This window comes from Grampus griseus (genome assembly GCF_964374135.1).
Source record: "Grampus griseus genome assembly, chromosome: 3".
Classification (NCBI taxonomy): Eukaryota; Metazoa; Chordata; class Mammalia; order Artiodactyla; family Delphinidae; genus Grampus; species Grampus griseus.
In genome coordinates, this window is record NC_139019.1 from 26,439,271 (window position 1) to 26,455,878 (window position 16,608).

General features: G+C 37.7%; 1 protein-coding gene across 2 annotated transcripts in view; it reads right to left on the reverse strand.

Annotated features, from left to right (window-relative positions):
* Nucleotides 1–8,043: 8,043 nt before the first annotated feature.
* The window catches only part of ZFR (zinc finger RNA binding protein), a 77,113-nt gene continuing 68,548 nt past the window's right edge, over nt 8,044–16,608 (reverse strand). For both annotated transcript variants that reach the window (XM_082652595.1, XM_082652596.1), the window contains 3 exons: nt 14,284–14,395; nt 14,068–14,165; nt 8,044–11,395 (listed from right to left, as the gene is read on the reverse strand). In XM_082652595.1, coding sequence (XP_082508721.1) covers nt 11,216–11,395; nt 14,068–14,165; nt 14,284–14,395 — 390 coding nt within the window. In that variant the 3' untranslated portion in view covers nt 8,044–11,215. The remainder of the gene's footprint in view (nt 11,396–14,067; nt 14,166–14,283; nt 14,396–16,608) is intronic.

Genomic DNA, 16,608 nt, shown 5'->3' on the forward strand with positions numbered 1-16,608 from the left:
GAACAGACCATAATCATGCTTCACAGGGATAACCACTGGAAACATTTTGGGGAAGAACGGCCTATATATACATGCTTTCCTATTAAAACAAAAAGGGATCATTCTTCACACATGGTTTTATAGTCTGATTTTTTTCATTAAACATTATAAAGTAACTTTCTTTATGTGTTAGGCTCCTACATAGTTATTTTCAGCTTTTTTCCTGACCTAACATTCTTTTTTTTTTTTTTTTTTTTTTTTGCGATACGTGGGCCTATCACTGTTGTGGCCTCTCCCGTTGCGGAGCAAAGGCTCCAGACGTGCAGGCTCAGCGGCCATGGCTCACGGGCCCAGCCGCTCCGTGGCATGTGGGATCTTCCCGGACCGGGGCACGAACCCGTGTCCGCTGCATCGGCAGGCAGACTCCGGCTGTGCCACCAGGGAAGTCCCCTGACCTAACATTCTTGAGGGAACTAACACTGTCTCATGAGTATCATGAGTAGCAGGGGTTGAATGAGTGGTTTTAAAAATAAATTTATTTATTTTTATTTTTGGCTGTGTTGGGTCTTCGTTGCTGCGCGCAGGCTTTCTTTAGTTGCAGTGAGCGGGGACTACTCTTCGTTGCGGTGCGCGGGCTTCTCATTGCGGTGGCTTCTCTTGTTGCAGAGCACGTCTAGGCGCGTGGGCTTCAGTAGCTGTGGCACGTGGGCTTCAGTACTTGTGGCTTGCGGGCTCTAGAGCGCAGGCTTAGTAGTTGTGGCGCATGGGCTTAATTGCTCTGTGGCATGTGGAATCTTCCTGGACCAGGGTTCAAACCTGTGTCCCCTGCATTGGCAGGTGGATTCCTAACCACTGCGCCACCAGGAAGCCCTGAATGAGTGGTTTTTAAGGAGGGGGCACTCCTCTTTAGAATCACTGGTCTAGGGACTTCCCTGGTGGTGCAGTGGTTAAGAATCTACCTGCCAATGCAGGGGACACGGGTTTGATCTGATCCCTGGTCTGGGAAGATCCCATGTGCCGCAGAGCAACTGAACCCGTGCGTCACAACTACTGAAGCCCGTGCACTTAGAGCCTGTGCTCCGCAGCGAGAGAGGCCACTGCAGTGAGAAGCCCATGCACCGCAGCAAAGAGGAGTCCCCGCTTGAGGCAACTGGAGAAAGCCCGCGTGCAGCAACGAAGATCCAACGCAGCCAAAAATAAATTAAAAAAAAAAAAAAAAAAAAAAAAAAAAAAAAAAAGAATCACTGGTCTATAACATCACTTAGATGATTGAGCTGTATTTCATTAAAATACTTATTGGACATTTTGTTTCTAATCTTACCCACTTGCCAATAATGCTTCTGTAAATATATTTGAATTTATAGTTTTCTATACTTATCTGGTTAGGTTTAATTCTTTTTTTTCGTGAAAGAAGTGGAAAATTCTATTCGAGCCAAATTTGAGGATAGTAAACCACAAACAGCATCTCAGAAAACTCCGAGAACTGTTCCCTAGATTTAATACTTTAAGATAACTTCTTTTTTTTGTTTGTTTTGTTTTAAGAAGATGTTGGGGGTAGTTTATTAATTTATTTATTTTTCCTCTGTTGGGTCTTCATTCCTGTGCGAGGGCTATCTCTAGTTGTGGCAAGCGGGGGCCACTCTTCATCGCGGTGTGCAGGCTTCTCACTATCGCGGCCTCTCTTGTTGCGGAGCACAGGCTCCAGACGCACAGGCTCAGTAGTTGTGGCTCACGGGCCTAGTTGCTCCGTGGCATGTGGGATCCTCCCAGACCAGGGCTCGAACCCGTGTCCCCTGCATCAGCAGGCAGATTCTCAACCACTGTGCCACCAGGGAAGCCCCAAGATAACTTCTTTGCAGTTCAGTTGCTGGGTCAAAATCTCTCTCTGTATATTTGCATTTAAAAAAAAGGTAATTCAGATGTTGACTGAGCTGGTGCCCTTGCCTTTGCCTTTGAGATCTTGGTATTACTTGATATTTTCAATCTTTATAACCTTTGTCAATCTGGTTGACAAAAGGCTTATTACTTTTTAAAAATTTCTATTTATTTGATTACTAGTAAGGTTGAAATTTTGTTTTCATATGACTATTGGCTATTTATATTTCTTTTGAGAATATATATTTCTTAAGAATTGTCCAGCCATGTACATTGCCCACTTATCCTTTTAAAGGAAGATTATATCTTATAATTTATTACCAAGGTATTCCATATTCATTGTCAAATCATCTAAATCAGTGGAAAAAGTCACTCAAGATCTCATAATCCAGAGATAACCAATGTTAATAGTTTAAAAAAATGTTTTTATTTTATATTGGAGAATAGCAGATTTACAATATTGTATTAGTTTCAGGTGTACAGCAAAGTGATTCAGTTATACATATACCCAATGTAATAGTTTTGAGTTAGGACTTTTTCTGTGTGTGTGTGTATGTGTGTGTCTGCATATGTGGATGCATGTATCACAAATGTGGACTTTTTTGTTTGTTTTTGTTTTTTTTGCGGTACGCGGGCCTCTCACTGTTGTGGCCTCTCCCGTTGTGGAGCACAGGCTCCGGATGCGCAGGCTCAGCGGCCATGGCTCACGGGCCCAGCCGCTCCGCGGCATGTGGGATCTTCCCGGACCGGGGCACGAACCCGTGTCCCCTGCATCGGCAGGCGGACTCTCAACCACTGCGCCACCAGGGAAACCCCAAATGTGGACTTAAAAAAAAAAATCAATTTATTTATTTTTAGCTACGTGTGTCTTCCTTGCTGGGTGCGGGCTTTCTCTAGTTGTGGCAAGCAGGGGCTACTCTTTGTTGCGGTGCATGGGCTTCTCATTGCAGTGGCTTCTCTTGTTGTGGAGCATGGTCTCTAGGCGCACAGGCGTCAGTAGTTGTGGCACGTGGGCTTCAGTAGTTGTGGCTTGTGGGCTCTAGAGCGCAGGCTCAGTAGTTGTGGCGCACGGGCTTAGTTGCTCCACAACATGTGGGGTCTTCCTGGACCAGGGCTCGACAACGTGTCCCGGGCATTGGTAGGGGGATTCTTAATCACTGTGCCACCAGGGAAGCCCACAAATGTGGACTTTTATACAGATATTGGTTTTACATATATGATTTATGAAAATCTCAGTATGTCAATAAACACACAGCTACATCATTATTTGTAATGATCCACTACACAGATGTCCCATTTTTCTAATTCTTGACAATTCAAGTAGTAAATCTTTATTCCTGTGTCCAATTCTTTTCTTAGTGGAATCAGATTCAAATGATTTGAACAGGTATTTCCCTGGTGGCACAGTGGTTGGGAATCCACCTGCCAATGCAGGTGACACAGGTTCGATCCCTGGTCCGGGAAGATCCCACATGCCGCGGGGCAACTGGGCCCGTGTGCCACAACTACTGAGCCCACGTGCTGCAGCTACTGAAGCCCACGTGCCTAGAGCACGTGCTCCACAGCAGGAGAGGCCACTGCAATCAGAAGCCCACGCACTGCAATGAAGAGTAGCCCCGCTCACGGCAACTAGAGAAAGTCTGCATGCAGCAACAAAGACCCAATGCAGCCAAAAATAAAAAATGTTTATTTAAAAAATGATTTGAACATATTTATTAATATCAACTCTGATATATTATAATGGTTTCCCCAGTTATTTGTCTTTATAGTTTTATATTTTTAGTACTAAAATTCACATATTTTCATATTGAACCAGCCTTGCATTCCCAAGATAGACTCCACTTGGTTGTGGTGATTATTCTTTATATATATTGCTAGATTTGATTTGATAAATCTTCTGTTAAGGATTCTTCAGTCTAATTTCATCAGGTATATTGGTCTGAGTTTCTTTGAACTGTTTCTACCTAGTTTTGGTATCAGGGTAATGTTGGCCTCATAAAGTAAGTCGGGGTTGAGCTCCAGAAAAAAAAATTACTGTAATTATTATCGTATTATTCATAAATAACTTTATGGGGTCACTTGCCCTAGCTCCTTCCTCTCCCCAGTCTGCCCAGTATGTTCAGTTCCCCAGGACTCCCTTTTTCAATCCTCTGGCCAGAAACCTGCAGCTTTAGTTATTGAATTCTACCAGACACTTCTATGGCTGTATTCATGTCCAAGGCTAAGCAGTGAGTTTACTGCTGGAGGGGGAAAGATGGCAAAATTGTCAGTTTGATATACTTCAGTTCTGGTCTTCTCCAATATGCCTGCTACTAACTATGGTTCAGGGTCCTCAAATTGCTGTTCTATGCATTTTATCCAGTTTTTATAGTTGAATTCCGAGGAAGAGACGGGGAGGAGGGTGTTTACTTCATCTTATCAGTACCTGGAACTCATAAATTTGGTTTCAATTAATAATTTAGTTGTATCCCCCCTCCCACTTCACCATATACTAAGCCATCTCCTTTTTTATCTCTTTTGATATGTACTATTTCATAAAAAGGAAAAAATTAAGAACACATATAATTAAGAATTTTGCCATCTGAAATCTTTTCCCTGCTTCTCTTAATCCAACCAAAGAGCAGACAGGAAGACAGGCAGGCTGCTCCAATGTTACTGTGAGATTTTTAGGAGATAGGTTTTAGTGTCTGCTCTGAAATAAAGGATTCCTTTGAGGCTGTAGCTTGCTCCAATTTCAGGCCTCCTTCCTGACATTTCTCTTGAAACAGTCAATGAAGGAAGTGCATCAAGTGTTTCTTTACGACTGTCCTTTACATTAGGTGTGGGAGACATCACGTATCCTAGTATATAGGAGAGAAACACATGATTACAGAATCAAAGAATTTTGGAACTGACAGTAATTTTAGAGATGGTCTGCCCCTCAGTTTAACATATGTGGTTGCACATGCAGATTGGAAGAGTCCATTGGTAAAAAGTCCACGATCTGAAATATAATAAAACCAAATGCCCACAGGGCCAGGCTGGTAGACAAAATAGGGAACAGTAGAGGCTTTGGTAAACTGTCCAGAACAGGCTTTGTCTTAAATTTATCCTCTAGAGGGAGTAGCCATTACTCTCATCATAGGAACACATGCTCTATGTCATCAGATCTTCCAGTTTTTCAAGAGAAGTCAAATTGGGATTTTCATGTGAAATCTTTACTATTGGCTCAAAGTTTCTAACAGTCTTTGGGCCAAATGAGACAGCTACATCCTGGGTATAGTATATTAGATGTCATTTTTGACTCCCGGCTCAGGTAAAAGTTTTCCTCCTTTTTTCCTATCCTTACTTAAGCATTGACCTTTGAAAGAGCTATAGCTTTGTAGGTTCTTTAGAATTACAAGGAGAAAAAAAGGTTAATGGGCAGGTCTTTGGAGTGGACCAAAATTGGGATACTTAAGATCTATTTGTACATTACGTCTTAAGCATTAAAATTCTGCAGAAAGAGGTTTGACTAAAGCAAAAATTAACACTTTGTAAATCAACTATACTTCAATTAAAAAAATTTTTTTAAAGGGACAAATCTATAGGAGGTACATAGCATAAAGGTTAAAAGTTCAGGATTCGAAGTCAACAGGACTCTCCAAGTACACAGCTTTCTGATGACCAGACACATTAAAGAAGAGATATTCAAATGATCTTTATTATAGCAACAGCAAAGTACTTCATCTCAAAACCCTGGTTTTCTCATGTGTAATGATACCTATCACCTAGTGATATCCCAAGGATGAAACCACATGTACCATTTTAGCACAGTGATGTGGAGCTGCTTGAAGTTCTTTTGAGGAGCAATGACATGATCAAATTGGTGCCTTAGGAAAAATATTCTGGGGGCTGTAGGTTGAATAGCGTAGAGACTGGAGGCAGAAAGAAAAAAGGCAAGACTGGAGTTTGGACTGAGAGAAAGGATTTGGAAATAAACGTAACAGAAGGAGTACCTGATGAAACTTGGAAGGTGGATGAGATTATCAATAGCATGTACATATAAGATGCCAATGATAGAACCATGGAAAGTGCTACAGCTGACCCTTGAACAACGTAAGGGGTCGGCAACAACTTCTCTGTAAGTAACCCTGTTCATTTTACTGTTGCAGTTAATATTTTTAAAAATGCCATTTCTTCAATTGTTCAGTTTTTTCCTATAGCTATTCATATTAGAAGGTACTTATAATCCTTTCTCTCTTCCATATCATCTTTTGTCCCTCCTGCTCTGTGGTTCCAACTACATGCCATAATTTTGAACAAATTCACTATCTTGGTCACTCTTTTTTGAATATCACATTAAAATTAATGCCCAGAACTGAACAACAGATTCCAGATATGGTGTGGCTAATGCCTAGTGTAGGAGGACTGTGTATCTCTCAATTTTGGATATCACTAAGACAAAGGATACAAGGATGTGCCTTCGCTGTTAAAAGGCTTGCAGGGCTTCCCTGGTGGTGCAGTGGTTGAGAGTCCGCCTGCCGATGCAGGGGACATGGGTTCGTGCCCCGGTCCGGGAAGATTGCACATGCCGCGGAGCGGCTGGGCCCGTGAGCCATGGCCGCTGAGCCTGCGTGTCCAGAGCCTGTGCTCCGCAACGGGAAAGGCCACAACAGTGAGAGGCCCGCGTACCGCAAAAAAAAAAAGGCTTCCAGTGCTCACTAAAATTAGCTGTGATTGGTAATGCAGGTTTTAACTTCCTTCCAGCCCTCCACATTATGCATTAGCAAAAGGCAGGCCTTCTGTTTTTGTCTACAGTATAATGCATACTATATCACACTGAAGTACAACTTGCTCTTTTTAAACAGCTTATGGCAAAGCTCAAGGTAAATTACAACACTCTGGACTTCTTCCCATCAGGAACCTGTCGTACTGCATTATCCTGTATTTATTTAATATAGGGCCTATATTGATCCAAGCCCTAGTTATGTTCTCTGCCATTTTCCCTTTCTACTTGTGAACTCTCTTAACATTAACATATTTTATGAGTGATTAATTAGCTGGGATCAACTTAACTGCCTTTTCGTACTTTCATGCAACAAATTACTTACTTTAAAAAAAAATATTTCACATTAGGTTACTGATTAAACAGTCCTTTCCAAACTGAAGACCCTTTGTCTCTAGTACCAGTATCTTACTATATTAAAGTGAATAAGAGTAGCTCTGTATTTAACATGGAACCAGTTTAAGTATTGTTCAAAAATATTACTCAAAGTTTTAAGTTAGTTACAGAATTGTTTCCTCTTTGCAGATTTTATTTTACATCTACTATTATTACACTAAGCAAGATAAAGGAGGACTAACGGAACGTAGTGCCTGTGACTGCTGGGACGTGGGTGGTGTGGGGAGAGTAGTGTGAGTACATACGTTACGGAGCTGTGTGCTGCTCATGTGCTTTTTGGACATTTGACTCTGCACTTGGGGTTGGTCTGTACTTATGTCATTGTAATGATTTCATGCCTGCCTGTGACATTTTTATCAAATGTGTGAATAAAGATTACTATGAAAATAAAAGATAAAGGAGGACTAAAATTAACTAGACTATAGCTTACTAAAATTACCTAAACAACTGATCAATAAAATTGCTTACGGAATAGGGATATTATGATTTGCTAAATACTGCAATAAACTTATTGCCATATTGCATAGCTGATCATAAAATACCTTTAATACTAAACTTAAAATATAATTCTGAACTGTAAAGCATGTTTATTAAAGCATGATCCATGTACAACTTGCATCAGAACCACCTATAATTGAAGAAAAAAATTGATTTGGGATGATCCTACAGTGCTTGTTAAAAATGCAGTTTCCCTATGTGTACTGATACAGAACAACCTCCAAGACTCCAAGATACATTAAATGAGAAAAGGCAAGGTTCAGAACAACGTACGCAGTATCCAGCCATTTGTATAAAGACAAAGGGGAGCACATGTTGATGCTGACATGTGCACAGACCACGTGTGGAAGGATATACAAATGGATAACACTGCCTCTGGAAAGGGGAACCACGTAATGGGAAAACAGGGGGAGGTAGAAGGTATTTTATGCTGTAAACCCCTTTACAATTTTTGACTTTTGTAACATGTTATGAACAATCCATTCAAACAACTAAGAGAAAGTCCATCTTAGAATGCACATTCTCAGGCTTATTCTGGCCCTCCTTAGAATTTCTGGAATTAGGGTTTAGGAATCTTAATTTCTAGAATGGTCCCCACATGACTCTCATGAACAAATTTGAGATCACTGCTATGAATATTATCTATGACACTAAAATTTGCCCTTTATTGGGAAAAAATTTTTAAGTTAGCTCTGCCAAATTCAGTACAAAAGATGGTGAATCCATTAAAGTAACTGTTTATAACTTAAATTCACAACATATACTGACAACATAATATGATGACCATGCAAAAGATTTGATGCTTTGTCAATAAGCAAAAAAAATGATTTAAAATACTGTTGACTTAAAATAATCAGAGATCCTTTCTTATGCTGTTTATGCAAGTTTCCTTTTCCTTTTTTTGGGTGAAGTAGAAAAGGATAGCTTTATTTCTTTGCCAGGCAAAGGGGGACACAGTGGGCTTCTGACCTTGAAGAAAACTACATTTCTCTGTTCGAATCTGCCCTTTGGAACTCAGGGAAGGTCATGGAGGCTGGAGTCTTGACTACAGAAAATGGGAGACAAAGGGGCCTCCATGCCCGGGAGCCCTATAGGGCCTCACTCAGTTTCACTCCACCCTTTTCATTGATACTCCTCAATCTTGAGGACAGATATTGGACAAGAAAGGGAACAATCATTTTGGATAGAGATGAAGTTTTCATTTTTAATACTAGCTTATTTAAAGAAATAGAAGAAACAATAGTGGTGAAGACAAAAATCTAATTTGTAATGCATCATGTAATTGGGGGATGGTTGAATTAATTTGTTTTATCTGGAATATCATTACTGAAACATAAGCATGCACTATAACAAGGAGAGCTAGTTTGAGATGCAGAGAAAACTGATAAGTAAATTAGTTGCCGAAACAACTGGTTCAAGAACGCATTAGCATGATAACCAATGCTTCTTTTGACCAAAGCAGAAGAGATACTAACAAATACTCAAGTCAGCTTTATTTCATATAAGATGGTTAATGTGAATCTAGCTACAGCTGTGAAAACCATTAAGCCATGCAAAAAATAAATAATACTGAAATAATTATCTTTGTAAAAAAAATTTAAGTGTCACCACTTGTATATCTGGATGAAGACACCTGAAACTAAATGCAAAAATTTGGAACTTAGGCTGAGAACATTTTTAGAACATAACTAATTGCAAGATGAAGGGAGCAGGCTGGCAAAGTGCTGAGCATAGACTTTGATACCTGACTTTCAATTTCAACTGTGTCACTAAATTGATGTACTAACTTTAATTAGCCACTCTGGGCTTTAGTTTCCTCACCTAAAAAATAAGAAATACAGCATCTTACTTATTCTTAATTTGTTATGATAGTTTTAAACAGGAAAACGTGTGAAAGACCTAGCATGGTGTCTGTCATTAGTGAGTGATAAATGTCAGTTCTTTTCTTCTCTCTTAAGTAAGAAAACTGTGAGAAACAAAATTCCAAATTTTTTTTACTGGGTGACTAAAATGAGACCCGGAAAGATTAAAAAAAAAAAGAAAAGAAAAGATGCTTGCTTGAGTTACAAAGATAGTATGTGACAAAATTTGGGAGAAAAAACAGAGTCTCCTGTTCTACTTCCCCAGCGGTTGTCTCCTACAGTCTCCTGGTCCTCTAAGAGCCTGGGGGAAGATTCTGACCCAAGAAAGAAATTGAACGAATATGGTATTGAATTACACAATTTTCTGGAAATTACGTGCCCAGGAAACATCATTTGTCAGAAATAACAAGATGTAAGTAGCCAATAAATTTGAATATGGTTTTACTGAAGCATACGTCATTTCAAAGCAGAAGTATTTATGTCAATTCTAACATATAATACAGTTAAGTCATTATATGAATTTAAGTTTTTATTTGTGTATTTCACTGTAGTGCTGTGACAAAATGACATTTGTGTACCAGAGCATACATATATCCACAGTAAGATGTAACTTTTCATTACACCACTGCTAGAATATTTAGCTTTTTGTAGGACACATAAGCAGGTAAGATGGCCACACCAAATAATTTTGTTTTTTTTCCCTTAGATAACCTTAATTTTTTAAAATCAGTAATACTCTATCAACCTCACTGTTAATAGAACTGTAAATTATCTGGGTGATGGGGTGTGGGGACAGGGGGGAGGGATAATTCAACTATTATTATACTGTAATAGTCGCTAGAGTAATCTCACACACACCAATAATGAACTGTCTTCATAATTAAGGGCTAGTTACTGTTGTTAGTTGCACAATGATACAGTTCCTTTTGAAAATATTGGTTAGCCCACTTATATATGAAAAATGCCCTTTCCACTTATGCAGAAGAAAAAAATATTCAGAAAGTTATTTTTGGCCTTGCTATGTCAAAAAGTCAACTGTACAAAGATCTACGTGTCAAACCTAAAATTATAATTTTAAAAGTATTAAAAACAAAAATGTCATGCATTTTTATTATCAATTATGCAGAGGCTTTAAAACTGTCGCAAGACCATATAGTATATATTAGCTTTTATACTGCTAATGCACAACTAACAGCAAACTTGATTAGATTAACAGAAATCTGTCTTAATTACACCTTTATATATCACACTAGAGAGACAAATGCCACAAGATCTGCAGAAACATTGAGTTCTGAGCACTTAAATGGCAGGATAACTTTTTTGTGTTGTAATCTATCACATAAAGAATAACAAAAGGAGGAAATTCTGCAGTCTCACGTTACAAAAAAACGTACTGCTGTAAAATATTAAGAGAGGGTAAAGGATATCTGTAACACAAAGTAACAACTAGTATCAAACAGCAAACAAAACCTCTAAATAAAAATATCAAAATACACATAGCAACTGAGCACAAATACTGCATTAAATATAGTAAAGATTTAATAGGACTAGTTAATAAAAGACACAAATATAAGGGGAGCTAGGGCAACCAGTAAATAAAACCAAAAATAATGGGAAAAAAAATCAGAACAATTGTTTTTCCCCTAGTTGGAGCACAATTTTGGGGGGGTGTCTTTCCATTCATATAATACCTAACACTGTACATTAAAAGATTTTAATATCATAGAAAAACTTGGTTCTTCCATGAAATTCTTTAAATTCTTGATAATTTTTTCAAAGTAGACATCATTATGAATGAAAAACAGCCAACAAATGGGCACCTGTTGCCTTTTAACACTGCAGATTTTACAGAAACTTTTTAAAAGTTATCATAATCCTTTTTGTCTTTTTTCCCCTCAGCTTCAAATCCATCAACTCCATCACTATCCCTTCTTCGCTTCCTGTTGTTGTGGATGTTAAAACGTTGGCTCATTTGGGGTAGTGGATCCATGCCCAGAACTTTGTGTATCTGGCGGAATGCAAGGAGTCTCAATGCAAACTACAACAACAAAAAGAGTCAGCATTTAGTTAATTTAAAAAACCAGTATTAATTCTTATTAGGTTTATAGCCCCAAATGACAATATAAAAAAGCATGTTTAATGAAAGAAACATCTTGAACGATATTAAATTTCACAAATGAAATACTCCATATGTTCTGATGTTTTTATTTTCAGGCTTTAATGTGTACATGCTGTTTTGTTTTTTAAAGCATAAGTTAAAAAAATAATTCTTAAAAAAAATTAGTATAATGTTCATTAAAAAAATCCTAAAACAATATACAGCAAAAGAAAAAGTGTCTCACTTATTGAATGAACATCTCTTTGGTTCATATTCACTCATCTTCCTACTTTTCCTGTGGATGCCCATGCACACAGGCTCAGGCATGGGGTACACGTGTGCGCACACACACACACCTCCCCCCAGGTTTACAAAATGAGGATTATACTTCTACAACTTGTTACTTCATGAACTAAAAAAAAGATTTTTCACTATGTGGCTATGTATACATAGGAATATGTTAGGCATCAATGTCACAAGACCTATGTGTCACAAGATATTTGAGACATAATTCCCCAGTTTTCTGGGGGATATATACCCTTTAAACTAATATAAGGAAATTTTACAGTCATTTGATCAAATGGCAATTTTCACTACATAGTTAAACCTTCAATATAACTGTTTAGACTATTTCTTGAGATATAATTCACATATAAAATTTGTCCTCTTAAAGTGTACAATTCAGTGGGTTTTTTTTAGTATACTTACAAAGTTTTTCAACCATAACCACTCTCTAATTCCAGAACATTTTCATCACCACCTCTCACCCGTAAAAAAACCCCATGGCCCAACAGCAGTCATTCCTCAATTCCTCTACCCTGAGGCCCTCACAACCACTACTTTTCTATCTTGATAGATTTGTCTACTACGGACATTTCATATAAATAAAATCATACAATATGACTTTTTGTGTCTGGCTTCTTTTACTTACATTAAGGTTTTCAAGATTCATCTACATTATACTATGTATCAGCACTTCATTCCTTTTAATGGCTGAGTAATTTTCCACTGTATGAATATACCGCATTTGTTTATCCACCTATCCATCAACTGATATACACTTGGGATGTTTCCACTTTTTGGCAATTATGCACAATGCTTCTACGAATATTTGTGCATAAATTAAAATTTTTTTTTATTTTTTGTGTATAACTTTTTAATGAACATATATTTGCAGTCCTTTGAATATACTTAGGAGTCAAACTGCTGAGTCATCTGGTAACTCTATGTTTAACTTATTGAGAAAGTGCCAAACTGTTTTCCACAGTGGCTGCTATTCAGACTATTTTTAATCCCTGTTTATCTTCTTCAGCTGAGATACAGTTATTGACTACAATCATCCAAGTGAGAATTTACTGTTCTAAAACTTTTTTCCAGATTAGATGATTCTAGTTCCTTAGAAGTCTCCTCATACATTGATTGGCTTTTCAAACCTTCAAAAGTCCCCAAATCACCTTGGTTGGAACTTGATACAGCATTCTGTGTAAGCCTGCAGTTCTGGATCTTTGGCAGTACTGGGTACTTCTCTATCTCATCTAAGTTATAAGGCTGTTAACTTTCTGAAGTGAAACTAGGAATATTTATCATAACAGAATACTGATTCTTTATTTAGAGATACTTACAAAAGGTCCTTCCCAAAGATAAACAGAATAATGTTTTCTTCTGTATTAAAAGAAAATATCCAAAGATATCTGGTGTATAATAATGAATAGTAATACACTTCTACCACAGACATATTGCTACTGATCATCAGCTTTTTCTAATACTAGGAGTTTCTAAATAGAAGAGTACTCCAGTAAGGAAAACTAAAATAGCATCTGGGGATGGAGTGCACACTGTAAGCTCTTGTTCTGCATGTGATTGATATATATTCCTAAATTCTAACAAGAAGAGAGATTTCTACTGTGTAACTGTAAATTATTTAGCAGCAAACAAAATTTGAGGATACTGAAATTATTCCCATAAAAAGTCACCTTGGAATTTTTAAACAATATCAAAGGAGACAAGGTTTACTTAATTCCTTTTTTGAGGGGGCAGATTAACCTTATTCTCCTCTTCGTATACTTCTGGACTCAAAAAAAGAAAGCAATAGCAATTTTAGACTGATTGAAATATTAACTTATTTAATCTTCCCAACAATCCTATTTGAGACAGACACTGCTCTTATCCCTTACAGATGAGCGGGCAGAGCTGCTATTCAAACTCAGGGAGTCTTGACTTCAGGGCCCACACTTTTAATTACCACATTCGCTGGCTTTTTCAGTGGCAGGAAAGGCTAAATCATAACAAAAATTTCCATAAACCATACAACGTATCACTTCTGTACATACAGAGGACATAAATAGCTTCTCTACTGACCCTGATATACAACGTAATACCAAGATTTAGAGACACTGAAAATACTGCTGTATTTTTATATTTACATAATACTTAAAGAGACACGCACATAGTTAAAATAATAAACTTGAAGATTACATTGATGAAATCTAGTTTAAATTATATCCTCTCTAAGGGTTTACTTACAGTGATTTTTTCTAAAGGACAATTATAAAAAACCAAAACTTTAAGGGCAGTGATAGAACAAAGCTTTGGGATTGGGAACACACTGGTACCTGTGCACTGGATGTGATGTCTTCACGCTGCTGGTCAGTCATTGTTGCCAAGGTATCAAAGGGATCCTTCTCACAAGGATCCAGAAGTCCAGGACTACCTACAGCAATCACCGTAGGGAGAAAAAAGCATTACCATCATCCATTTGTAAAATAAAGAAGAGTTCTCATTCAACCATCAAACACAAAAACAAACATTAAAAATGAAGTAAAACTTACCTTTAAGAATAATCCCTGAAGAAATGCACTCAAACACTCTTCTCAGTGCATCTCCAGGACTCTGAGGACTGGAAGCACTACTGATTGCTTTCTCTACTAGTAACTCCATAGCCTAAAAACAAAAAAATAAAAATGTGCTTAACAGCTTACAGCCCCAAGGAATTATTCATTTTCAAATACCAGAATGACAAACTACCTGCAAAACTGTCAATAAAAAATTTAAAGATTGAAAAGGTTACATAGACCGAGTCACAAAATTAGAAAAAAATTACATATAGTATAAAAACACTCAAAATTAAATAATAAGTAATGAAAACAAAAATAATAAGACTATATAATTGACATCTTAAAAATATTTTATAATTTATGCTAAATGAAAAATAGATTAATAGGTTTTTTGTTATTTTTAGTTGTTATCCTTTCCTATTAAAATATGATAGTCCTTAAAATTCTTTCGATATTTAGGACTCACATACATATGTTCTTTAACACCTACATACTGATGATACTAAGTCGTTAGAGCAAGACAGTATTCTACTAAGAAGACTTTTGTTTTCTTTACGAACAATTATCTAATTTTCATTTACCATACAACTGTACTTCTATTATCCTTAAGGAAAACACAACTTATGCTTTCACTGTAAATTACATTTGAGAGACTCAAAATCTAAACCAATGAATAAAAGAAAGAAGTACAGATTTAGATCCAGAAAGTGTTTTGAAGGGTCTATTAGAAAAATCTGTTTCCACTTAGAGTTTAAAAATTGAGATATAATGTACCACTCAGTGGTTTTTAGTACATTTACAAAGTTGTTCAACCATAACCACTCTCTAATTCCAGAACATTTTCATCACCCCCCCAAAAAACTCCATACCTATTAGCAGTCATTCTCCATCCTCCCTTTCTTCCATCCCCTGGCAACCACTAAACCACTTTCTATTTCTATAGATTTGCCTCTTCTAGATACTTCATACAAAGAACCATATGTGACTTTTTGTATCTGGTTGGTTTCTTTCACTTAGCATAATGTTTAAGGTTTGTCCAAGTTGTAGCCTTTACTTAAATTATAAATAAAACCACCAATAACACTTCAAAGAAATTAAATAGATTGCAACTAGAATGAAATCCTTAAAATGATACTGAAACTGAAAATACCTTAGGGAGAATCCATTTTTAGCTATATACTTAAAAAACTCATAAATTTAATCAGAGGTAAAAACTACATCCACCTATTCACCCCGAGGCCATTACTAAGATCTCTGAAGTAAGAGTAATTCTTAAAAGGCTGGACATTTGGAGGCTTCAGTCCCAAACAAATTAGGAATAAACTGTAAGAGAGATGTGAATTAAAAGAGATAGTGCACATTAAGAGCTATAAAAAAATGATAGCTGGAAGCAAGAAGTTAAAAAAATCTGAGAATAATGAATGTTAATAATGATAAATGTAAATTACAACAAAAAAATTAAGATGCTTCAGTTTATTCAACTGAAGAATGCAGTAAGATGTTCAAGACAATTTTTAAGGATTTTCATTTTAAAATTTTAGTATTTTAAGGAATCAGCTTCACTTATCTAGACAACTCTATGAATGTAGAATAAACACCTTTCCTTTCCAGACAAGTCAAGTATTATTTCAAGATGTCCAAAAGACTGAAATCTTTGAAGATTAAAGGACTTTCAAGTGTCATTTATTTTGGATTTTTAAAAATTCTACTTTATTTAGTTTTTTGGCTTCGTCAGGTCTTAGTTGTGGCAGGCGGGGTCTGCGTTGAGGCACATGGGGTCTTTCGTCTGGTTGCAGGCTCTTCATTGTGGCGTGCGGGTTTTCCTCTAGTTGTGGAGCACAGGCTCCAGGGCAGGCGGCTCCAGAGTGCGTGGGCTCTGTAGTCTGCGGCACGCGGGCTCTCTCGTTGAGGTGCACGAGCTCAGTAGTTGTGGTGCTGGGCTTAGTTGCCCCGTGGCATGTGGGACCTTAGTTCCCCAACCAGGGGTCAAACCTGCGTCCCCTGCATTGGAAGGTGGATTCTTTACCACAGGACCACCAGGGAAGTCCCCCAGATGTCATTTATTTTGAACCCCTCTGCGTAACCTAAGTGGCCAGTATGTAGAAAATACTCAATAGGACTTCCCTGGTGGCACAGTGGTTAAGAATCCGCCTGCCAATGCAGGGGACACGGGTTCGAGCCCTGGTCCGGGAAGATCTCACAGGCCACGGAGCAACTAAGCCCATGCGCCACAACTACTGAGTCTGTGCTCTAGAGCCCGCGAGCCACAACTACTGAGCCCGCATGCCACAACTACTGAAGCCCGCATGCCTAGAGCCT